The sequence below is a fragment of the Temnothorax curvispinosus genome, unplaced genomic scaffold (assembly GCF_003070985.1).
Source record: "Temnothorax curvispinosus isolate PA1 unplaced genomic scaffold, ASM307098v1 QBEX01004246.1, whole genome shotgun sequence".
NCBI lineage: Eukaryota > Metazoa > Arthropoda > Insecta > Hymenoptera > Formicidae > Temnothorax > Temnothorax curvispinosus.
In genome coordinates, this window is record NW_020214026.1 from 545,344 (window position 1) to 571,256 (window position 25,913).

Below are 25,913 nucleotides of genomic sequence, written 5' to 3' on the forward strand. Positions count from 1 at the left end.
AAATGCATTTTATACTACTAGGCATATCTCTTCAAAAGACACAAGTCAGACACAGGAGTCAACGTTTGATCATTATCGTAGAGCATCGTTACTAAAATACAGGCTTTACGTTGTGTGCTCATTAATAAGAGGATATATGTATATAATCGCTTGTGAAAATGATTGCGACGGAGTTTCGACACATGTCGGCTAAACACTTGGGCGAGAGGAACGAAACGTCGATTATACGATTATACGATTTATGAGAATACCATTGAAAGCAATAGCATACGCCGACAATGTAATAAGCGCGTTTTGCAATAAACTTAATTGTCCCGCACTTATACCTACCTATCATTTAACCTCTCTGTGGCATTGTTTTAAATTTCACCTCACGTGACACAAAGTATTGAAGGATTTGTAATTTTTTTAATTAAAACGTAGTTGTTATCCATTCTCTTATTATTACGTCCCTTATCTTCTTTTAAACGCGCGATGTATTAATGAAACATGTCGATACAATTTTTAGCATTTTTATATATCATTACTTTTAGCATTTTTTACATCTATTAAAAGATTATCCAGTGTACTATGTTTTTTTTTTTCACGTGAAAGTTCGTGCTTGCTCGCGATAAAATTTCGCCACAGCGATCAAAGAGTACGCAGTATGTCCGCAGTATGACATGACGAATATATCACATGTGCAAAATGCCCGGCAGTACAAGTTTCTCCATTCGCAAACGGAGCAAGTGAAATTTCGTTAAACTGTATACATTAACGCCGTGTAGACATTAACATCGTAGATGACTCAAGACAAAGAGATAAAACAAAGACAAGTGTTCATTTTATAGAGATGAGAGTTTTAATTTTACTACACGTAGAAGTGAACCTGAGAAAGTCTACAGAAATTTTTATCAATATTTTCTCTTTTAATCAAATCGTATTTTCTTCGCTAGAAACGAATGAAAAACACATGTTAATATACATAAAGGTCACTTTGAAATTATCATCCATACATTCTAGACTTGGTCTTTTTCCAAATATTACCTGAAATTTAGATAGGGGAGACCGCGGGGCTATTTGTCTACGGGGGCTATGCGTCCACAGTACTGCGCTATCTCAAGTTTTAAGAGACAGATATCTCTACCATTGTAACAAGTAGTTTAAAAACTGCCCTACGTAAGATATTTAAATGTTTTTCGTTTCCTTGCGATGCCTCTCGCAGACGCTATATTTATTATACGTTAAAAAAAAAGCGGAAACACGTGTTCACATTTTTCGACGGTCGAAAATTTTGCTGTGCGACAGTAGTTTTAACTCAAATTAAAGTAAGCAATTCATAATATTATCAATTAATATATAGTTATCAGGTGCGTGAGAAGCGTCAAATCTTAGTTCCGTATTATCTAAAATTGGTAACATGTTAAAGACTGAAAAACGTGGTCGGGGCTATCTCTTCTATAATTTTGATAGGGCACGGTGTCCACACATTTTAATGACGACGTGTTCCCGCATATGGGACTATCTGTCTAATACGCTTGACTTGTCCACTTAAAAAATTCGCCTTTCTGAAACGTTAAAAGATCAACGATTCTAAACATGTTTTTTTTAATAGCAAGGTTGAAAGGTTATACCATTAAAATTTTAGCCAAATATCTTTATTAGTTTTTTAGTAAACTTGAAAATAGCGTAAAGTGTGGACACATAGCCCCGGTCTCCCCTAAAAATATGAAATCTAAACATTTCGTGGAAATTGATATTAATGATATTTCGACGACGTTTGTACGATGATATAGGACACATAGGCACCACGTGATTTGTCTTATCACCAAAACCACAGATTATCTTAAACGATCAACTCGGAGTGTCTCGCGGATTCGCAATATGATCATGTTCTCGACACTTACCGCTCGGCACAGCCAAAGGGACAGCATAACTACGACCACACTATATGCACTAATCGAGAAACTCATCGCGTGTGGTCAGAAACATTCGTTGACGAAGAAGATACACGTGGTGTGACGTCATCGTCCGAGTCTTCGTCTTGGCTCCAAACAGGATTTACACCGCGTGGATTAATGCATCTATGATTTACTCTTCGAGGATTTACGATCGAGTGATCAACACTTTATTGGAAGCCAGAAAATGAACTTGTCGATCTTACTTGTACATCCGACAACGTGTGAAAAAATTTATTTTGTCAAGAAGAGAACGAGAGAGAAACAACAAAAATAATGAGAGAGGGAGAGAGATGGAAAGAGAACGTGTAAAATAAACGGTACATTAGAGTTATAAAAGTTATCAGAGAAAAGTTCGAGTCTCGAAATCGCACGCATTGTACATTTATTCATGTAACTCGTTCAGTTTTACAAGTCATACGCTGACGTGTGAAGATACGAGTGAAATTTCGTTGGACCCGCGATAAAGAACGTGTTCGTTACGTAAATAAAGACTTGATACAAACAGGCATGATACCGTTTGTTAAAATCTTTCTCATTTCAAAACGTGTATCAACAATCTGATGTTTCTTCCCCCCATCATATTAATACACAATATTTTAATTCAACGACTCCGAGTCGATGACTGAAACTTGATGACTGACTTGATCGCATAAAATGCGTATATAATAACGCATTTACGACGAGCTGCCTATAATAGTTGGTGACACGTAGATATGATACGGCGAGCAGAGTGCCTTTACCGTGCGGTACTTAATATCTTACGTTTCTTTTCTTTTTATTTAATTAAAAGGACCTTGACTTTTACCTCGATCTTTTACGTAACGATATTATTTCCGGCCGGTATAGCAAAGCCTGCAAAGCTCCCGTAGCTTCATTCAGCTTGTCGTTATCGTCCCGTGCAGAAGACGTTATACCGCGAACGAAGAATTTATACTGGTTTATATAGGGAAAAAATGAATCCTATCACGATTTACATTTCGGATGACAAGGAGCACTGCGGGAACACCGCGCATACTCGCGTATGGTGGAGGAGAAGAGAACTTGACTCGACAGTAGTCAGTGCGTATCGCGCACTTCTCTACACATGGATCACGCGTCATTTTATATTTATATTATAATTTGAAAGTAAATACGCTTGCACACATGTGGATGTAAAAGTACGACGCATTTATATCTTAGCGGCTGTGACCGACGTGCAACGACGACGTTGAACGTCATCGTTAACGCAAAGCTACCGGAGAATAGCACGGTCAATAGAGATATTTTGGGGAGACATATCCGGGAGGGCTTATCCAGATATCGGAGTCTAAATTTAGATCACTTAAATGTGTTTTGTCCCTTTGCCTTTTTTTCCCTAAGAAAGATTGTCGTCATAAATGTAAAAGCCCAAAACGAATATTGTGGTATAGGTAGGGTAAACTCGGGTAAGATGGCCATAGTTTTTTAAAATGCAAAAAACACATTTATTTTTGTTATTTTTTAATAATGTTTGGTATGATTAATTATCATGTTGTTTCTCGCCATATCGCAGTACATCACTTTTTGATTTATATTACATATACACTATATATGTACAGATAATAACAGATATAACTATACGTCATTACATTATTAGGCCAGCGATTTTTCAAGTTTTCGATGTATGCATATATCGCATTTATGACAACGCGCGTGTCGTGTTTGTACGTATGCGACGTGATTAAATATATTTTGAACGATCTCGAACTGCATGAGCATCACGTAATAACGTGATAACTTATCATATACCAGTAATCTTTGTATTTTATTACGTGCATGCCGTTTATCATTCGTCCTGCAGTATCAGTAGCATCATCTAAACTCGATTCTCGATTCAAGTATAGTTTAGAGTTACACGCACGCGCGCACGCAAACAGTCCGCAGAAGAACAACGAAGAGCTCGCGTGGAAAAAAAGTGGAGATACAAAAGAATTTGTCTTTTAATTTACATTAATTTTCACATTTTAGTTTTTACAAATTATTAGTGTTTCGCAACAAAAGTAAGCGTTTCACAAACAATTTCTAAATGTTTTATCATGTTTCTAGTCAAGTGCCAAATCATCATTTATGACGCTAATATACCTAACTATTTTATATATTGTTACAACGGTACACGTAAGAAACTCACGTACAGTTGAAGCGGTTTTTTTTCTTTTACTCAAGAATGTTACAAATGTACAATACTATACTACATAGTATATAGTACACAGTATACATATAATATATAGTAAAATGAAAGATATAGCGATACACGGTTTATCCCGCATTGATCTCTCGCGAAACGTAATCTTTAACAGTAATCATGACTAATCTCCCGTTAGTATTTCCTAAAACTAATATGCGCGCGGCATAATGGACGCGTCGATCACTCGCACGAGTCGCAATCCCACGATCCCATAAACTCTTAATTCTAGAATCGACGTGAGGGCCGCGGCGTAGCGATTGTTGACTGGGGCCCATCTCGCAGATGCCAACCGGATAATATATCGTCGATGTGAAATGACATGTGTAGAACAAGCCAAATACTTGTGTCCGACGAGCCGTCAAACTATTATATGAGCATCCTGGTATTGGATTCGGGTTTGACCGTGCATTTATAACTTCCGATATAAGACGAGTGTGACTCATCCTTTCTATAAATCTCACCTCTCCTCTCTTTATCTCTATGAAGCCATTCAAATCCCTATAATACATTCTTATATGATTTGCGATGGAGCTTTCTTATTATTACTTTCTTTTTGATAGTCACATATTTGTTTTGATTCTTAAACAGAAAATTCTACGGTGAATGAATCAATATTGGTCTAATGCGAAAATTCCTCTTTTAGAGACTTTGTTCATGGTTAAGATTTTTTTCCACCGATTTGTCCTGTAATTTATTGCATGTATTTGTTTCGAGCTTTTCATCGCTTTAAAAAACTTTCTGGAAGGGCAAAAAATTTTATCTACAAAATATAATTAAGGAAAGAAATAATCAATGCGTATGCGAATGGAGCCCAAGTAATTATTTTTCATGTAGAGAATCGGTCACTTACTAATAGATAAAGATGAAAGATAAAAATTCAATTTAAAAAACAGTATTATACCTATATACGTGGACATGACAACATTCTACGTATTTAAAACGATGCTTACATGCTGCGTCGTACATAGTTTGGTATACATAATTTCGTTACTCTAAATATTCCGCCGTTTTACAAGCGCTCTCTCTCTCTCTCTCTCTCTCTCTCTCTCCACAAGTTATAATTTAATATTAGATTACAATATGGCTGATGACAGCGTGATGACCGATAAAGAAGTTAAAATGTTTTAAAATGCACGATGACATTCGCGTGTAGATTCACGGATATCCTTACACTAATATGGCTCATAAAAAATGTAATAAAGTCCAGAAAATTTCTTCTACAAGTCTTTTCATGTCGACGGCACTAGTGCCGTCTTGTACTATCGCATCATGTCTTCATCCGTAATCCGTATCAAGGATGTAAGGGATGTGCGCGTGAGTTCGTCTTATCGTTCGCTAGACTGCTGCTCGGATCTGTTCTTCCACTTTAACCAATATTCTTTGATCATGTCTGCTCCTTTCTCGCCGATCATGATCGTTGGCGCATTCGTGTTCCCACTTACCAGGTTAGGAATAATCGATGCGTCGATCACGCGAAGCCCAGTCACACCGTAGACTCTGAGTTGCGGATCAACGACGGCCTCGGGATCCCAGTAAGGTCCCATTTTGCACGTGCCAACCGGATGATAAATCGTGGCGCTATAAAACCTGATCATGCATTCCCAGTAAGGATCCGTATACATGGGAATTTGTTCGCATCCTGGAAACAGCTGCGAGTTCAGCTCGCTTCCAAATCGCCTGAAGGCGCTAGTTCTGCTCAGAGCCACACTGATCTTGACTCCCTCGACCAACGTGGCAATGTCCTCTGGTTCTTTGAAGTAATTCGCATAGATCAGAGGTTTTTCGAACGGGTTTTTGCTGCGCAGTTTGATTACCCCTCGACTCTTAGGTCGTAGCAACATCGGAATAACGCTCCACGTGTCCTTGTTGCTGATCGGCCCAAAAACGGCATCGTAGAACTGTTTCGTCAGTCCGTGGATCTTCCTTATTTGGGTCCCGCCGTCTGAATTAGTCGAGCCGGAAATGAAATGCAGCTCGATGTCGGGGAAGTCCAGCGAAGCGTTCGCATATTTGGTGTTGACGAAAGCGATACCCTCGACACCTCCAAGCACCGTCAGGGGGCCGTCACCTAGCGCAGCGTACTGCATCACCGCCTGAGCACTATGCAGCCGTTTCTCCACCATAGAAATCTCCTGATTGACCATGAACGTGAGTCCCCCTAGGCCGACATGGTCTTGCAAATTGTAGCCGACCTGTATGGAGAATTTCGTATGGATAAATAAGGTGGAGCGTGTTGTGCTGAAGCTCGAAAGTTCTATAACCGATTTGTAACCGATTGTCAAATTTATTACACAAGACTGACGTATGACGTATATTTATCTAGTAAAGTGAAAAGACTTTTGATCGAGAGAGAGAGAGAGAGAGAGAGAGAGAGAGAGAGAGAGAGAAATCGAAAAATTCTTTATTTAAAATATTAACCCTGCTATCTTGAATCACGGGAATCTCGAGCTCTCGCAAATGTTCCTTCGGCCCGATCCCAGACAGCATGAGAATCTGAGGCGAATTTACCGCGCCACCGGACACAATCACTTCCCTCTTTGCGCGCATATGAAAGACCTTGCCGTCCCTGACGAACTCAACCCCGTAAGTGTGCTTTGTTTTGGGGTGTATCAGCACTTTGGTGGCGTGCGCGTGCATTGCCACGTGTAGATTCTTCCTGAGTCTGGCCGGCCTCAGAAAAGCCTTTGCACTCGAGCAACGACTGCCTCGTCTGACAGTGCCCTGAGCGATCATGAAACCGGTTTGAACGTCGCCATTGATGTCGCGATTTTCGTAGCCCATCTCTTGGCCAGCCTGGACAAAGGCCGCCGCTAGAGGTGTGTGCCACGGTGCCTCTTGCACCGTTAAGTACCCGCCGCTCGCGTGATACGGCGTGCGAAGCAAGTAAGGGTTCTGATTATCCTCGGATTTCTTGAAGTAATGCAGGAGTTCATGCGACCCCCAGCCAGGATTACCTTGCTGCTCCCAGAGGTCGTAGTCTTTCTTGTTCCCTCGTACATAGAGCATGTAGTTGAGGACACTGGATCCGCCCAGTACTTTGCCACGCGGCCAATTGCAACGGCTGTCCTCCATCGCTATAAATGTTTAATAAAACGTAAAAGGAAAAACATGACGGAGAGAAACGGACAGTTTCTCCAGCTACTGGTTTGAGGGGGGGGGGAAGGATAAATTATACATGTATACCTAGGCAGGCATCACCCTGTGGCTCGGTCTTATATTGCCAATCGAGCTGGCTCAATTGGAGATAACCGGCAAACAGAGGCACGTCCGAGACCTCGGTTTCGTCACCGCCTGCTTCCAGCAACAATACGTTCCAATCCTCGATCTCGGATAATCGACTGGCAACTACGGCTCCTGATACAAAAAGAAAAAGAAGGAAATAACAGAGGAGAGATATTACACATATCGCACGCGTTATTAAATAACGAAATAATGAGTTTCGAACGCTTCAACAACTTACCTGCACTACCTGCGCCTATCACTATAAAATCATACGAAGGTAATAGCATGTCTGATGGCACGTTGATCGGCGGGGCTTCGTTATCCAGAACTTCGTAATGAAAGTAGGCAAGTGTCGCAGCGAGAACCGGAAAGAATAATGAAAGTCCGCTGGTGGACGCTGAAGTCAAACTTTCTGTCAGAAAGCTTTCGATGCCCATTTTTTTTTCCTAGCGGTACTTCCTAGAACCGAAGAACTTTGTTGGAATTTACTGATACAAGCGCGAATTTATTTACTAATATCTCACTATACGCTATTTATTTCCTTATTACATCACTGAACAAATGTACAATGATAATATGAGTACGCCAATCTTTTTTTGTCATTTTCGTTGATGTAATTTCCAAGATTATTTTCAAAATCCATGAAAAATGGATAGAAATCTCCTAACAGGATGTGTTGAGCAGTATCGTGTAACGATGAGATATATAGGTAACTTGATCTACTTTGTGAATGTAACTCTTCGTACACGGAGAGAAGAAGATGTTTTGCTAAAAATCTCTCCGATTGTCACGTAGCGACCGTACGACTTTCTCAATGAATGTGTTGTGTTGTACGATGCGAATGACTCAAGTAATAGTATTTATTTATCTTTTAATTCGATTGAGGAAGAGAATTGAGGAATTTTCCAGGCAACATCTAACCGAATCAAATCAATGCGCCGTACTGTTCAAATAAAACCGATAGCTTGGCAACCATCACGTTAGAAATTGATGAAAGAGGAAGCCACGCTGCCCGGTCTGGGCAATTTGACGATGCGAAGTGAATATCAATTACTTGTGAAACTTTCAAATCTGTTAAGTAATTTCAAGTGCGAATTTTATACGCACCCGCATATTCATAAATATTTCGCGGGTTCTTCAACCCCCAAACTGTTAAACACGTTTATCTGTCTTTGAAACAGATTTTCATGTCAGAAATCATGTTTTCACAAATAACCACGGATGATAACGCGCGCCGCACTTTACATGGCCGTGATATCAGATACAACAGATGGATTTAGACTTTACGTTGTATCGAAAGCTTGTAAATAAAATGTATCATGTTTATTTTTAAAATCTGATTTCTTTCTGGGAACTGCTATAACGCTATACGGACACACGTGACTCTTGTTGTAAACTGTTGCACGACGTACTGTGCCAACTATTAGGAGCTCGACAAAATCAAAGGGAGTGAGAGAGACGGGGGGAGGGAGGGAAAAACCTCAGAAACCGCGTTATATAATCAAGGATGAAAAACGTGCGAAAATATGATGCCCGTGCTCGTGTCAACACAAAACGTATAAATTAACGCGAGCTAAACGTTCGAAAAGGAAAGCTGCACTGGTTGCCTACTTCCTGAAAGACGGCGCGGCGGAGAACTTACATTCTAAAAGTCTTTAACATTCTTAAACATTAATGCGGTTTCGAAAGTTTTAATCACGTTCCGTCATACGTTAGCGAGATATTTTTACGTAAAAATTTTCCATGTTGCATGCATTTTTATGTTATACGTCGAGATCATTTAGATACTATTTTTCTTATCCATTTACTCTTTTATCGCGAAGAGAAAAAAGAAGCTTATTTATACAGGATATATTTCTCCGAAAATTTGCGCATATGGAATACACTATGTGTATTCGCGCGAGTCTCTGCGTCAGAAGAAGCACGTTTTAAAGCTAATGAATGAGCGTTCTGACTAGGCGTGAATACGCACGTATGACACATGCTAGATCAGTGTTACGTATACGCTGTTTTACTATTTCTCTAAAGATTTTATAAAAACGGTGCATGAAATTTAAATATCATTATTTTGATTACATTACGAACACCAAGTTATTCGTTCTAACTGATATCTCTGAATCAACGGCTGAAAATAGATTGGATAACGCGCGATATAAATGGTCCCACTTGCGCACAAGAAAATCTTATCCATTAGAACAAGAGATAATATTCGTTAAAAAAATTTCTCTCTCTTATTGAGAAAGCAGTATTTGTATTTCGCATACACATGTTGAAAAGCTCTTAGCTATAAAAATATAAAATGTTAAAGATTGTGAAATAAAGATTGTGGAAAATAAATGGCATTATAAACAATAATTTCTTTTTTTCTATTTTCGCTGAGGAAATATCGACTCCCCAAAGATGATTCACGAAGCGTAAATAAGAAAAAGTTCTGCCGTGAGTTGTGGAATATATTAGCCTGCGTATGTAAAGCAACAGTAAATTTAGTATTATTTACATAGTTACTTGAATGTATGTGAATGAAAATAGGGTAACGATCTGATAGCTATTCATTTATCGCGTTTCTACTCTATATCAACAATCCCCTCCTTGTAAATATGGAATCGTGACAATGGAAATATTACAAATTGTTACAACTTTGACATTTTGATGATTCTTGACATTGTTATAAACTTGTTAATTTCATCGGAGCGCGGTTTTTTTCTTTTTGTAAGGACATAAGAGAGCAAATATGAAATCAAGTGATGGCATTTGGATTGAATTCCAGATGTAATGACAGCGGTGAGAAAGATTTGTGTGAAAAAGGACAACTGGTGTGTGATTTAAATAGATATGTCGCGTTACCATGCCCAAAAGAATAGTTTTAGTTGTTTCCGCTAAACGAGATTATCAATGAGATTTGTCTCAAATCACCTACCTATCGTCTTTCTCGAATCTTGAACAAATTCTACGAAAGTCAATTTACTTGCTTGCGTGTGCTTGCGTGCGTTTTCAATGCGTTCTCGCTGCAGGTTCAATGACACCAAAGCGAATATATTGTGCTTGTCACATTTTAAACACATTCAGCAAAGAGCTTCGACGAGCTGTGAAAAATATGAGATGATTCTCTTCCGTCCCGTATTCGCGTATTCGGTATAGAAATACGCCAAGTGAAATTTCTTCGTCGAAGAATATCGATAACGTGGAGCAGGTAGTACGCAGGAGTACGGAATCTCCTCGATTGATCGCGATAAACGCGAGGACGGAACATTCGAACGATGTTACTCGACGAAGAACGAAGTGATACTGACCATGACCTTGCTACGGCTACAGCTACAGCCTCGAGACTACGTGCACGTAGCCAGGTGTGGATATCTCATTGAGGATAATGTATGATTCGCAATGAGGCTATGGTTTCCGGGCTCTTCAGAGTCTTCAGTCCCGTAGGCGCGGCACGCGGCGTATAACGGTCATCGATTTGCTCTCTCTCTTTCTCTTTCAATCTTCCTCCTTGTTGGGCTCATACCGGTATACCGGTATATGATCTCCCTTCTCGTTTTGATCCCGTTCTCCGGGTTCGTGTTCCCTGCTCTGCTCACCTTAGAAAAATCGTAGCTTCAGCTGACCCACGTAGCACACACTATTACAGGTCTCGTAGCTTCATATACGTTTTTTGAACATATATACATAGTTTCATAACCGTAAAGAACCATTAAGAAACGTTTGAACAAAAATGTTTTTGAAACCATAATTTAAGAAACGCACGGTGCATGGATAAAATCATTTCGTTTGTGCAATATAAATTTTAATGTTTCAAAAAAGGCTATTAAAGCTATTATATATATAGATAAAGCAAATTTAATTTAGCATAATTTTGAAAGAAAAAATGTAACACGCAAGTATTTTTTAACTGTAGAAACGTAAAAAATACATTTCTTAAATCATGGTTTCAAAAACATTTTTGTTCAAACGTTTCTTAATGGTTCTTTACGGTTACATATATGTATACGTTCAAAAAACATATATGAAATATGTGCTACCTGGATATATGCATAAAGCTTCTAGACGTCTCACGCATGTCTCAAAGACGTCACACGCACTGTTCAAAAGACGTAAAAAATAGGAATTTTAAATGTCTTTATCATTAAAATAAAACGTTTCTACAATAGTTTTTTGAACGTCATTTTATCGGAAAAGAAACGTTCCATCGAACGTTTTTCGAATGGACATTTTTATTTACTCATGAAAAACGTTTCTAGAAACCGGTTATAAAACGTTTCGGAAAAACGCTTATAAAACATTTCTGAAACGTGTATGTGCTACCTGAGTATCACGTATAATGCGAAAACGTAGTTGACAATAAAATAATTTTTTTTCTTTTCTCTCTCTCTCTCTTTCTCTTTCTCTTTTTTCAATGTATACGTCTTGCCGACAAATTTTTCTTATCGGGGAAATGAAAGAAATGCCACGTGTCTGACTTTTCTGGTTTTTTGCTCCACGCATACATTTCGTCAGTTTCTTATTGTTAGATAGTACGATATACGTAAGTAAAGTTTTTAATTTTTTTTTCACTTGGCAACTACAAGTACAATATATATCGGGCATTTTCGAAATTTCGAGGATTTTGAATAATGATTAGTGAGCAATTGAACAATCATTATATGGCGAGCCCACCAATTAATTTGTCGTGTCTTACTTTTATTACGGAAATATCAAAGCGTCATTTTATCAAGATCTGCCAGCGGATTAGTTTGAATTGAAATTAAGATTACAGTGCCATATGAGAATAATCTTTAGGATGTAATCGCGATGATGTCAATATCGATGTCATCTATAAATGTTATAATATCAACGAGAAGAATTGCGACAGTATATTTCAAAATTACTCGTACACACGCGCGATAACGTGATATATCTCATTTGGTTTTCTCAATGGATCGGAGGAACTCTGTACGTATGCTTCGAGGGTTTGAGCGACTGAAGAATTACTCATCCGTTATCGGGGCTGACCTACTTATTGTTGTGATACTAGGCGTGCGTTTAACGATCGTTTGGAATTACTAGCTAATCGATGAATCCGTGGCTACGCGTATCCTAGAAAGTAAATTTTTTTAACCTGAATTCTCTCTCTCTCTTTCTCTCTCTCTCTACAATTGTAATGATTTATTATTTACAGAGATATCAATAATCATACATAAATGTAAAAAGATGTTACGTATATGTATATAAATGTAAGATTTCATCAAATTGTGAGATTATAATACTCTCAATATCTCCCGCGATAACTTTTGTAATAATGTAGCGTAAGGTAAGTAGATAAGGTTTGCAAGGTGAGATATCGTAAATTCTAATTGGCGCGCGTAAAATAGATTCATTTCATTGTCAAGCACAGTTTAGGCGCCGATATTTCTTTCTCTTTTCAATGTAAAACACATGATTTTTTTATAAAGAAAAATTTGTACTTTGATTTGCACAAAGAGATTTGATTCGAAAACAACTCGACCGAAAATAACACAAACATGGATGAAAGCTCAATGAAATGTTCAACTTGCAAGTAAATTTTCTCGCAAATATTTGTTGAAAAACATTCGTACGAATCGTCTTTACGTTTCACAGGAGGATGCTGCGGCTCTATGAGAAAGAGGACCATCGTCGGCGGATACGCGTTCACCTGGTGGTTCGTCACCGACGTACAGCGCTTGTCGCTGGAGGTGATGACTCTGAACCCGGTGTGCGAGAGCGTAGAAACGGCGCAGGGGGTGCCGCTGACGGTCACTGGAGTGGCGCAGTGCAAAATCATGAAGGCCGACGAATTGTTGCATACTGCCAGTGAACAGTTTCTCGGAAAGAGCGTTCACGAGATCAAGTCCACGATCCTATCCACCTTAGAGGGTCATCTTCGAGCTATACTGGGTACGTTTGTTCACTCGTTCATACACGCACTCTCTCTCTCTCTCTCTCTCTCTCTCTCTCTCTCTCTCTCTCTCTCTCTCTCTCTTTCTCTCTCTGGTCATTTTATTTTACTTCATTATTATTAGATATTATTATATAGTAATTAACAGGTAACGCCATTCTCTCTTTCGAGCCTCCCGCAATCCCTCGACGATTGAGAGCTAATTAGCTTTTTCTTTTTTATTAACTTGGATTACAAGTTACCATCAAAATTATTGTAATATATAATATAATAAACATTTTAATAAATGCACGCCACAGTTGTAATAACTTTTGGTACGCGTTCCTACATATTATATAATAAAACTTTCGAGATTAACATTAGATTAATATTCGTTAAACGATGAATAATTTATAATGTCTGTAGTGTCTGTATAAATGTCTACAATGTATGTGTAGAATGTAATTTAGATATGAGCCAAGTTCCAAATACTTACATCCATTTATATTTTTATCGTATTAAATCATATCGTATTCAACAATAACAAGAAAATTGTTTCAAAATTGTTTCCGATGGAGGACGAAAATGGTTGGAAGAAAATGATGGTTTTTTCTCAGGAACTCTCTCCGTGGAGGAAGTCTACAAGGATCGAGATCAATTTGCGGCTCTCGTGCGAGAAGTCGCCGCGCCGGACGTCGGTCGCATGGGCATCGAGATCCTCTCGTTTACGATAAAGGATGTCTACGATGAGGTTCAATATTTAACATCGCTCGGCAAAGCCCAGACGGCCGCTGTTAAAAGAGACGCTGATGTAGGGGTCGCCGAGGCAAATCGAGATGCCGGTATTAGGGTATGTCTTGGCTCTTGTGTTGGCACGAAAATGACAAGTGTTTCTCGAGAAAGATCTCTCTTAATATTCTCGCGTAGGTCCCGTACATTTAGTCGGAAGAAACACGCGCGTCCACGTAGCCATGTAGCCAAAAGAATATTGATATCGAGCAGGACGTATAGTTCTGTTTATTAGTTTGTTAACGCACTCTCACGATATCTAAATGTTTTCCCTGTTCCACGATAGGAAGCGGAATGCGAAAAGTCGGCGATGGATATAAAATACAATACCGACACAAAGATAGAGGACAACGCAAGACTCTACCAATTGCAGAAGGCTCATTTCGATCAAGAAGTAAATACAGCGGTAAGTTTGTTTTTTGCGAAATACGCGATCGATATATTTTTAACAAAGTCACGCGTGCTCACGTACCGTGCTCTACTTTATTCTGCGTGTCTTCAGAAAGCCGAGGCCCAGTTAGCTTACGAACTTCAAGCGGCAAAGATAAAACAGCGAATACGAAACGAGGAGATACAGATAGACGTTGTGGAGAGGCGCAAACAAATCGAAGTCGAGGAACAGGAGATCCGTCGAAAGGAGCATGAGCTCCAGAGTACAGTGCGATTACCAGCCGAAGCTGAATTCTATAAAATGGGAAGAATTGCCGAGGGAAAGAGGTAGAATTTTCGTGACAAAGCTACTCGAGGAGGACGTTGTGATTCTTCCTTTTCCTTCTTTCCTTTTCACATTCTTTGCTCTTTTCGACAACATGTTTATAAACACCGCCACTTACAGAACTCAAACTGTGAACGCCGCGAAAGCCGAGGCTGAGAAGATTCGATTGATCGGAGAGGCCGAGGCTCATGCTCTAGAGGCCGTCGGTGTATCAGAGGCCGAACGCATGCGGATGAAAGCCGCGATTTACAAAAAGTACGGCGAAGCGGCGATACTCAACATCACTTTGAATGCCTTGCCGAAGGTGAGCGCGCGGCGTTTGTTCCTGCATTTTGTTAACGCCGTGTAACGTAACGCGTGCGCGTTAGTATCGATAATAATGAGGACGATAATGTTTCTCTGTCAGATCGCAGCCGAGGTCGCGGCACCGTTAGCGAGAACGGAAGAAATTGTGCTTCTCGGCGGGAGCGACGCGACCAGCGGAGAACTTACGCGTCTCGTTGGGCAAGTACCTCCAGCTGTACAAGCACTGACTGGTGTAGATCTTTCCAAGGTAAGTTCTAAAGTAAAAGTTTGTTTCTGTTTTTTCCTTTCTCACCGTCGTCTCTTAATAACGTCAGCTGTAGCAGGCAGTGTGCCAGAATAGTGTGTATTTTAACGATTCTTATGCTTGAGCAAAAGTTGTTGGACAGTTGTAAACTCTCGCAAACCATTAACGCAAGTAATATTGTTGTACGCGTACAGGTGTTGGGGAAAATACCAGGAGCAAAGTAATATGCTCATGAGCGATGTGAATTCAAGAACGGCGACCACAGGCGAATAAACTTGGGACAGATTAAAAGAAAACTTGAAGAAAGGCAAAATCTATACTGCCAAAGGTTTCTCTGCTACTCTATCATCTATCGACGACACCGACTCTCCGCTTTTTCCTCTTTCCCGACGTGTGCTCTACCTCAAGTCCGGTCGAAGCAACGCTGCACACGTCAGCGGGCACGCTTGTTTTATCCCTTATCGCGCAAATAAATCCATTCAAGTTGCGTCGTACTCGCACGTTTCTTATCTTAAACACGATATGTACGTGTGCATCGATAACGTTGCATTTCCTTGGTGTGCGACCGATGTACGCGTGATTTAGAGAATGGGCGCGTAACGAGCACGCTTGAATTATAAATTGGTTACACAAAAAATACACACACACACCCACACACACAAAACCGCGACAATCCTTTAAAGGTTTCGATAGATTTTATTGTTCTAATTATAAGTATTGATCGCTTTCTAAATTTGCGAAAAGTAGCACTGCCCATGGCCGTGCCTAAGATAGAAACGATTATAAGAATGTAATGCAATTGTGACCGCTTGCTATTGGAATGCATAAAGTGACGCGAGACATTTACACGATGTAAAAGATGTATGACGTATTTTATTTTTTATTTACCAAAAAGTAAATGAAAGTAGGTAGTGGAAAAGAGGAGTAAAGGCTCTCAATAAATAAACAATGTTCGCTCGTTCCCATAGATGTAAATCTTTATCAAGTAACAACGTTTACTGCGTAGCAGAAACTATTCGCTCTTCCACACCAAGTAAATTAGAAAAACGACAAAACGAGAAGACGGGAAATTCAAGAAAGGAAATCACTGACATTGGATGAATTATACGCGAGGATCCTGATTAACGATACACAAAATTGATAACAAACATACATCAAATGAGAAATAAGCCTAATAAAATCACTGCCAAAACAAAAAAATCCATTCTGCTTCTCTTCCACACAACCGTGAAATATTTTCTAGAATATTTTTCGACAAATTATAACAAATTTCTTGTTTCGATACATTTTAAGACAAGATATTTAAATAAATATACACACGCACACACGCACGCAGACACAGACGTATCTTGTCTTGATTGTAATTTGTAGTACACGCGAGAACGGGGACGATTTTAGAGTAAAATGCACGCGACAAAAATCACTCGAGAGACATTAATTTCTCGTGTTCAACGTGTTCGATACTTCTTGACGAATAAAAAATAAATGTCCTAAAATGAATGTAAAAGTATTCTACTTGATTTATTTCAGCCTAGATAAAAACACGCGAATATAAACTTATTATTCCCTTTTCGATTGTTCAACAATTATCGTGTTACAGTACATTTGTTTTACTCTAAAGAACGAGCAAATTGAGTTATTCGGAATGAGATTTTTTCAAGTTTCGTAAGAATATTATTTGTGCTATCTCAACAATCAGTTTATGCATTCCACTTGTCCCGTTAGAACACAATACACAACTCAATAGTCACTAGTTAATCAATACGGAAATTCAAAGTTTAACTGTAATCGATATGATTAAGAGCGTTTCGATATCATTGTGTTCAACATAATTAAGTGGTTTAACAAAAGGGAAAATGAAGGAATAGATGTTTAACGCGATTCAGGACGTGCGGTTTGCCGTTACCTGTAGTCGCTGTACATATTTAAAGTCACGTATGTGAATAATAGTCGTGAAAAGAGTTTCTATATCGTCGTGAAACACAAAAAGAAGAGGAAAGTGCGCCACGCGAGCGCACGTTGAAGAGAATGCTTGACCGTATTACATCGACGCGCGATACATATTCTCGGTTGACCACGCATCGGAATTCACAGCATTAATGCGAAAAAACGGTATTTTCCGACAAGCTGAACAAGTGCCAATTTGTACGATATCGACTCACTAGTAGAGAAAACTGGATGATCTGATCGAAAAGTTCGATATTATTTTTCACAGTAAATGCGTACTATACTATATGTGTGAATTATAGATATAACACACACGCGCGCGCACGTATTACCCCTCGTTCTTCATTAGTCTTTTTAATATTTTAATAGAAACGATAGTTTGTGTTAAATAAAATGCTTTTTTATATGCCATTTATAGATTTTAGTTTACAGTTACGTAATGTTTCTCAGTTTGTGACTACTAAAGAGATCTGGTATTAAAGTTGTATATGTATTAGTATACAGCGAACAGATTTATCGTTTTTTATTCACGTTGCTCATCATTTTAAATAAATATTTATATGCATTCGTTACGCATTTAATGACAACATTTTATTTAACGAATAACAGCATTTCACAATTAAGGATGTACAATATGTACACACACATGTAAATAATATTTCTCCATTAAGTATCTGCTGTTATTGAGAGAAGGGAAATCGGGTAGATATATCAAATCATTAGACAGAAAAGTCTTCCCAAAATGCTTAATGCAGTAAATCAGTACAAAAAGAAAAGTCAAAGTCTCTCCGCCCCGCCTCGCCCCGCCCCGCCCAGAAATTAATAATAATAATAATAATGATGACGATGATAATAGAGATGAAATAACCAATAAGAAAGTATTTAGCGATTGAATGTATAAACTTGATAAATTCTATCATCATCCAGCAAAAATTTTATTCAAGATACATTGCCGGCTCTAAAATAGCTGTTATAAACTAGCTAAAAGAAAACGTTAATCGATATCGTTTCTGAGGCGTCAATTGAATTAAAAAATTCAATAATCTCAAAAATGAAAGAAATATTAATCTATATTTTTAAGAATTTAGCACCTTTCTTTAGGCGCAAACCTTTCTCTAATCCGATGAGTAGTCAATACGAGAAAGCGTACACAACACAAACACATATATACATATTTAGAATAGTTAATAATTCTCGACGAAAAATCCGATGTAATCGGCTTATATTATAATCGAAGGTAATCGACTGATCATCGTGCCATAATCAGATTTTTGCGAGGCGTCCAATTGTGTTTTTTTTTTCAAACGATAATGCGAACCACATAATAGTATTCTCGTTTCTGTCGATAGGATATCCCGAGGTAAAATATATTCTTGATAGATGATTAAGACGACGAGATTTATCGATGTCTTTGATCTAACATTAATTGATTAATATACTAACAGTACTAACGTACTAACTTTGTTTACATATATTTTATCGATGAGGTGTACACTTTCACTAATATACTCCTATCTCGTTTTCCTCTTTCTCTCTTCTCTCTCTCAAAGAGAAAATAACAATCGTCAGAGGACGTTTCGCATATTACCCGTGCCCTTGTTCTAGCTAATATAAGAGAAAGATCGTGTTCGTCGTTTGAACCTAGTTAAACGAATTGCATTTATGCGATGCGGACGATGCATCATAAAGAGAAAAAAATATGTATACACGCAGTTTCTCTCTATTAGGCCACGTTGAGCTATTTGTTTGGCACTCGTATACTCGTGCGAAAAATACGGAAAGATCTGTGTTTAGATGGTTTAGATTTGCTATGATATTAATTTGAAATCAAGTTACGAAAAATCTTACGACGATGCACAACGTGTTATTCTGTATTATGTATTCTACATCTGAAATTCAACGTACTCGATTTCAACGTATCGCTCATCGCTTGTGTAATATTAAATATACGATTGTGTGCTCGATTTACTTTTCTACGTATCCAGACACACAAGGGCGATTCGATTTTCTATAAAAAATCTATAGTATACTATTTCAGCTAATTCCATTTTCTCCGTGAATGACAAATGTATGAATTTGTAACACATACTTCTACTATTTCTCTTTTTTTGCCTTCCCAAAATCGAAGAGAAGGCGCATTTTGTAAAAACTTGCATCGCTCGTCTCTTAGTAGCAAGAGCGATACAGGTTTTTGGCCAATTATCGTAGTAGAATATTATATTCATCGCGTGCATGAGAGAGTTTAACGTAAAATGCAGGATGTTTATACAGCCAATATTTCGTTGTTTTTGCTGTTTTTTTTTTCGTGAAAGAAAAAGGAGAGGATTGCAACGAGTAACATTTTCCTTTCAACTTGGCTCGCAATACATATGTATACTATTCATGTTTTTCAAACGTATTAAAATTTCTCAAAGAAATGTTGGTATTATACAAAAATGAAAAGCACGTGTGTCGTGTGACGCAAGTAAACGTCTTTGTATTCAACGTGTGTAATCTTCCAACTAACATAAAAACATCAAGTGTGTGTGTGTGTGGTGTGAATTGGTTAAGCGTAAAATAAAAAGTGCGTGAAAAATGGTGCGTTTCGTAAAAAGAGCACAAGTGGAAGATGTATTGGAATTTGGGGCAAATAGTTTGCAATCGCCAATTATATTGCAATCCCACCACGTGTAATAAATTTCCTTTTTACGTGTAACTTGATACTTGATACACATAATTTTGCTACATCCTGCATATTTATATTGAGCTCTATGTTATGCTTATTCTCACGCCGCGCCGTGCCGCGCCGCATTAAATATGTCGAGGGATAAAATTGTCAAATTCGATATTCCACATTAGATATTTATAAAAGTTTGCGCTCTAGCTAAGAGCTTTTTGCCGCTTGTACCTTTATATAATTTAAATAGTTTATCGTCTTCGATATACAATGCAACACGCACGTTTCACACGATTAAGGATCTTTGCGAATAAACTTTGAGATAAACATTCGCAGCGGCAGTTTTCACTGTTTTTTACCGTTTTTTGTTTTGAAGGCGATTCTCGAGAGATAACATTTTTTTAAGGAATTACAAAATTATAACGATATATGTATAGTTGTGCACTTGGACATACGCTTCGCGTGTTATCTCTCTCTCTCTCTCTCTCTCTCTCTATTTCGCTCTCTTATTTTTTAAATTGGAGTCGATCTTGTCTCAAGTGATATATATCCATAGATCCTTAATTAATACCATTAATACAACTGATTGCAAAACTGCTCTGTAGCGCGTAGCCTGTGCACTCTATGTAAATTTGTTGTCGCGAATGACACTGTGTTTCGTGTTATTTATGTTACATCGCAAGCAAGTACGTACGATTCTCCTCAATTGATAAAAATCTCTGTATCGTAAGCCGTAATGCCGTAAGCCGTAAGCGTGGTGTGCCATCGTTGATGATTCCTGATGCAAATTTCCGCGAGAGTTTGCAGCACATTTACGAATAACCGACCAAAAGAATAAAAATATCTTTATCCGTAGGAGTCAAGTCCATGAGATTCTAGTTAGAAATTCAAAATTATACCAACAAATGTCTCGAGAGGAATGAACTTGATATCTTTTGTAAACGATGAACACAGGATAACGTACATAGGTATATTTTGAAAGAATTATGTGTGCTAGAAGCGTCTCGAGGACAGCCTGCGTAGATAGAGGACAATATTATAATATATTATCGTGTCATATTCTACTCTAACTGAAAGTAATGGCATACACGATGTGAAGTTACTGCATATTTTTAATAAATGGATCGCAAAATATTCATCACCCGCCGACATCCGGCCGTTATTGGCGTTACCTATATAAGGTTTGTTCGCGTCGCATACTCCAATATACACCAGAGACACTTGGATCACGGATAAAGGGTGGCGATTGGAGCAGATGAGTTTTTGGAGTGCGTTGGAGTGAGTAGGAGCATGGTGGGGCGTGCGACGCGAACAAACCTATACATATATATAATATTTAATCTAGCAATGGCTGCGTTCAGCCGATACTCCGCTAGCCTAGCAATCGTGAGCAGTCGCTCGTTTGCTCTCCTTTGACCCACGGGATTAAAAGGAGAGGAAACGAGCGACTGCTCACGCGTGCTAGGCTAGCGGAGTATCGGCTGAACGCAGCCACGGATAATATACGTAGTGGCATATATACCACGATTATACAATAGATCTGCGTGTGAGACGACGTGTACATACATACATATAAGTATACATATATAATAATACGTATGTATGTACATACGTGCTCTCGGCATTCAGCTTCAAATCGAAACTGAAAACTTGACAAAATTTTTTCACGTATATACTATGGATATAAAAACAATTTTAAATCAACGACAAAGCCTTTTAAAACAATTTTAAAAGAATAACAATATTTCTGCCTCGTGCAATGGATTTTACCTATAACGTTGACACATAACATTTTACGCTACTTTTTATGGACTTAACTCAAAATCGAATTTTTTTGAATTGCGACTGTATTCTTCTAGGGTGTGATATATTATTCTCTTGCTTTTTAAAACTTTTCAAACATAGATATTTTGTGAACACGTACGTTGAGAGTCAGTGGGCGTTGTAAGTACGTCTCATTCCACAAAAAAGGAATTTATGGCACAATTTTATACTTACAATAGACTTTACACGATAAAATTTAAACTATGTAGTAAATACGCACTGCGTTTTGAAGAACTGTCGAGAACTGTTTCTACAGTCTTCGAGACTTCTCTTTTTATAAGAACCAAAGAGGATCTTATCATTTTTTTGGAAAGCTTTAGTTTAGTCTAAATGATTCATCCTAAGGGATTACTTTAGTGTTATTAGATTTTTAAAATAAGTACGTAGAAGATATGAGTATATCGTATTTTAAGAATTCTATTATCTCCAATATTATCGCATTCCTAAGATAAGTACGTGAACAATCGATGATCAAACTACCTTCACCAGTACTTCTAGAATGCGTCTGAGTTAGTAATTCTACTGTTTAGGGCCGGTATCACAGTCTCCGCGTAACGTGATTCTCCGATTAAACTCTCTCTTCGTCTCTTTCTGGGGGGATAGTTAGAAAGAGATGCAGAGTGAGTTTAATCGGAGAATCACGTTAATCGGACTCTGTGATACCGGCCCTTACCAGGTTATATGACACACTTATGACCGACAACGTTTCAAATTATTACTCCCTATAAAAATGTTGAGAATCAACGCGGACGTTGTGAAAGCATTATTGTTTATAGTGCGGTGCTATTAATTCGATGGCAATCAATAATTGAAGAAGAGGAAATCATTTAGATAAAAACAATGCCTCGGTTAATGTTTAGTAGAAATAGAGTTTTCTTAACATGTATAATGTTACTTGACGGAAATCAACCATGTTTTGTAATCGCTATTTTCAGTCTATTTGTCGTCTTTAATATGCATAAATATACAACCTATACAAATGATACATACGTATATATGTATATATGTATTTTTCGTGCGACTGATTACAAGCATTTATTTATACAAGTCACTGTTGGAGTATGTGCAAATGTAAGATCAAGCATGTAATTTTAGAGCACTTCCATGCTATCTATGTCCACTCCAATGTCGAGGAAATCGTCGGTATAATCTTGAACCTGTCTCTGTACCGGTGGATGCTCGGAATGATCTGGATCATCCGTTACGGGACTCGGTGGTGGGTTTGATACCGTGCGATCGGAATCTACCGGCATTCTGTCCATGCCTTCGCCACGTCGCAATCTTGCTTCCTCTGCAATTTGTCTCGTCGAGAGTTCCGCTCTTGTTAATAAAGCTGGTAAATCTTTTTCGGATCCATCTGCAATTTTGAGACAAATTATATATTTTTGTTTAAACATTTCCTCGATATGTATAGAAACCTTATTATTTTTTTCAAGTAAATAGTATAATTTACCTTCAAAGCTTCTCATTAATTCCTGCGTCTTCTGTCGTCCTGAATCGCTGGTTTTCTTTCCTCGTTCACTGCTCTCTTTTTGATCGTAATAAAATATCTCTCTTATCTTTTCTTGAGGGATATGTTTGTCATTTTTCACCAACCAAAAGTATACTCCACCGGCAGTTCTTCTACGAGATCCATTCATTATAAGCATTCCACCGTGTTGTTCAATCTTTTTCGTCTTTTGAAAAAAATCGATAGCTTTCTGCTTACCAATTATATCCACCACTCGTCCTGTTACATATAAAAAAAAAAAAACATGTTAAACTTGAACTAAATGCAACATTTAATATTTCATGTGAATAAAAATAAATTTAGCATTTTTTACCATGTACAGAAGCCAAAAAGATACATATACACATGTGTGTATGTATCTTTTTGGCTTCTGCACATGGTAAAAAATGCTAAATTCATTTTCATCCTTTTTACAATTTGTTGTAATCAACTAATCAAATCATAATCGCTGCATAATCAAATTGAAACGAGAATCTTGTTGGTTTTAAACAAGGTTAGATTTGTCATCTCTCGTGCAACTTGTGTGGCACACGTTGAAAAAAAGTCACTTTCAATTATTTATATTTGCCAAGTACTGTTTTAAATATTTTCTGAAACATGTATTTTCTTACTTATGAGAAGCTCTTTTCTTTCACCGAGTTTCATGGTTATGTCAGTAGCAACGTCAGCATCCGTCGAATCCACAGTTGTAGATAAATCCGGTATTATTCTAACCGAGCCTTTTTGACTATCTGAATCCACCTGAAAGGAGTTTCTCCTTTTTCCTAATCTCAATTTTACATCACGTCTATCTGACGTCGTCCTTTTATTAGTTGTTCTACGTTCAATGTCCTTTTCTTCGTCGGAACTATTATTATTACAAGGTTCCCTGCCACCGTTCCCTGCGTACCGTAGAGTAAAATTGTAACTTTCGACACTACGTTCTTGATACAACTTTTTTGTAACGCCGCACGACGTCAAGTCTTCGGTCAAAGATTCTTCCTGCATTTGGGTACACCATACTTTGTACTTGTCATTCTTAGTTGTCGAATCCTTCCCGACGTGATGCTTATTCTTTTTCAACCTAAGTTTAGGTTTTTTAACATTAGCCTGTCTAGAATCCGAGTCCGAATCACTTTCGGAATCTGCAGAATCGTCAGATTCGTCGCTATATCGCATTTTTGTACATACATCTGTGACAGGTGTTTGTTTTACGTGAGGTCTTTGCAAAATTTTATAGGCTCCAAAAACGTCGTTGGGCTACACAAAAAAATTACAATTATGAAAAATACACTCATTAATCGCAAAAATTTTTTTATGTGTAACAATGCTGATAATACATGAGGAAACAATTTAAAGCATATATTATGTAAGCGACAATGCATGATTTGTATTAATCAACAATGTGTGACGCACATTGCAACGCAGAGCGATACATTATTTTATTTTTTCAACATCCAACTTGATATCGAATTAGTATGGTTCGATGAATGTTGCAAGTTTATCTAGACACTCGAAGAAATTAGAGTTGAGAATATTTCATCGACACGTTACATTTTACTTTCCTCTATCTTATTTCATATAATCACGGTACATCCCACATTGCAATGTACACATATAAACTACATGATAAAAATAATTACATTAAAATAGAAAAACATCTAAAGAAATGATACGATTATTTTCAAAACAATAGTTAGGAAAATAACACTGATTTATTCGATATATATATATGTGTGTGCGTCTGTGTTTTGTACACACACACCACACACACACGAGATTCATATAGGTTAGACTTATATTAAATAAAAATTTGTCAGCATCTCTCTAACCTCATCATCGACGATTTCACCATCTTCTAGGTCTAATGGTTCCGGTTCCATTCTCTTAAGTAGGAAATATTTATTTCCCTGTCTTTTCTTTATAAATGGAAACAACGTCTTACAACACACGCACGCGAGCACGCGCATATACACACCCACGCCAAAGCTAATGCCTTATAATTATTATGAAAAAAAAAAAAAAAAAAAAAAAAGAAAGAAACCTCGCGAAGAAGCCTCGAAATCCTCGAATGTTTAACAATGCATTGCATTATACTCTTCTATGTGAAAAAGGAAGAAACTCTCTCGCGACGATACCTCGAAATCCTCGAATGTTGCTTGTCAATGCATTGTATATACTTCTTCTATTTGATTTCCATGACAGAATGGAAAATTTTTGTTTCTTATCACCGCAATAGACAGCGTAAGTAAATTTTTACGCCTAGTCCAAACTTCTAAACGCGTAAAATGTAACGAATTCAGCCGCTTATACCATTCCACACCATTCAGCGCAGATGCATACTAAAGGATGCTACACATGAACGTATCTAAAACTATGGCCGGTATTCATAGTCGGATCTTATTGGCGACGAGAAGATTTGGTGGCGCCCCCGGCTGAACTACACTGTAAAGCCTTGTGTAGTACATAGTACATACACGATACTAGAAATCGGTCCGAATATCGGTTTAAGCCAATGAAACTGCTGCTTTTCTATAAGAGCTGCAAGTTGATTGGCTTAAACCGAAACTTGGACCAATATCGTGTACACAAGGCTTTAAGACCATTGCACGTAATGCTAGGTCTACAATGCGAGTCGTAAAGTCGTGAGTCGTAAGAATTGACCAATCACAATCGAATTTGAGGAAAATAATCGACTGTGATTGG

The 25,913-nt window shown here is 38.0% G+C and overlaps 4 protein-coding genes across 9 annotated transcripts in view; 1 reads left to right on the forward strand and 3 right to left on the reverse strand.

Annotated features, from left to right (window-relative positions):
- The window catches only part of LOC112453305 (glucose dehydrogenase [FAD, quinone]-like), a 10,213-nt gene extending 7,229 nt beyond the window's left edge, over positions 1-2,984 (reverse strand). The window contains exons 1-2 of one of the 2 annotated variants that reach the window (XM_025013958.1): positions 2,746-2,984; positions 1,887-2,022 (exon numbers count right to left, since the gene is read on the reverse strand). The gene's annotated coding sequence lies outside the window, so the exon portion shown is untranslated. The remainder of the gene's footprint in view (positions 1-1,886; positions 2,023-2,745) is intronic. The other variant, XM_025013957.1, reaches the window with a different exon arrangement.
- The window catches only part of LOC112453312 (flotillin-2), a 72,320-nt gene extending 51,277 nt beyond the window's left edge, over positions 1-21,043 (forward strand). For all 4 annotated transcript variants that reach the window (XM_025013983.1, XM_025013984.1, XM_025013982.1 and 1 more), the window contains 7 exons: positions 12,961-13,257; positions 13,855-14,087; positions 14,313-14,432; positions 14,529-14,743; positions 14,862-15,045; positions 15,148-15,294; positions 15,486-21,043. In XM_025013983.1, coding sequence (XP_024869751.1) covers positions 12,961-13,257; positions 13,855-14,087; positions 14,313-14,432; positions 14,529-14,743; positions 14,862-15,045; positions 15,148-15,294; positions 15,486-15,515 — 1,226 coding nt within the window. In that variant the 3' untranslated portion in view covers positions 15,516-21,043. The remainder of the gene's footprint in view (positions 1-12,960; positions 13,258-13,854; positions 14,088-14,312; positions 14,433-14,528; positions 14,744-14,861; positions 15,046-15,147; positions 15,295-15,485) is intronic.
- LOC112453308 (glucose dehydrogenase [FAD, quinone]) lies at positions 3,225-10,781 on the reverse strand. The gene is made up of 4 exons (XM_025013968.1): positions 7,604-10,781; positions 7,327-7,497; positions 6,562-7,217; positions 3,225-6,335 (listed from the first exon to the last, which is right to left on the reverse strand). Exons 1-4 carry the CDS (start codon positions 7,800-7,802, stop codon positions 5,469-5,471), a joined length of 1,893 nt encoding a protein of 630 aa, XP_024869736.1. The 5' UTR covers positions 7,803-10,781; the 3' UTR covers positions 3,225-5,468.
- A 1,663-nt stretch (positions 21,044-22,706) lies between the features above and the next one.
- On the reverse strand, positions 22,707-25,566 carry LOC112453311 (phosphorylated adapter RNA export protein). 2 transcript variants are annotated; one of them, XM_025013979.1, is made up of 4 exons: positions 25,346-25,566; positions 23,840-24,467; positions 23,172-23,447; positions 22,707-23,075 (listed from the first exon to the last, which is right to left on the reverse strand). In XM_025013979.1, the coding sequence occupies exons 2-4, from the start codon at positions 24,384-24,386 to the stop codon at positions 22,810-22,812; spliced, it is 1,089 nt and encodes a 362-aa protein (XP_024869747.1). In that variant the 5' UTR covers positions 24,387-24,467; positions 25,346-25,566; the 3' UTR covers positions 22,707-22,809. The 2 variants fall into 2 exon arrangements, with proteins under 2 accessions (XP_024869747.1, XP_024869746.1); XM_025013978.1 differs by having other exon boundaries at positions 25,040-25,566.
- Between the last annotated feature and the right edge of the window lie 347 nt (positions 25,567-25,913).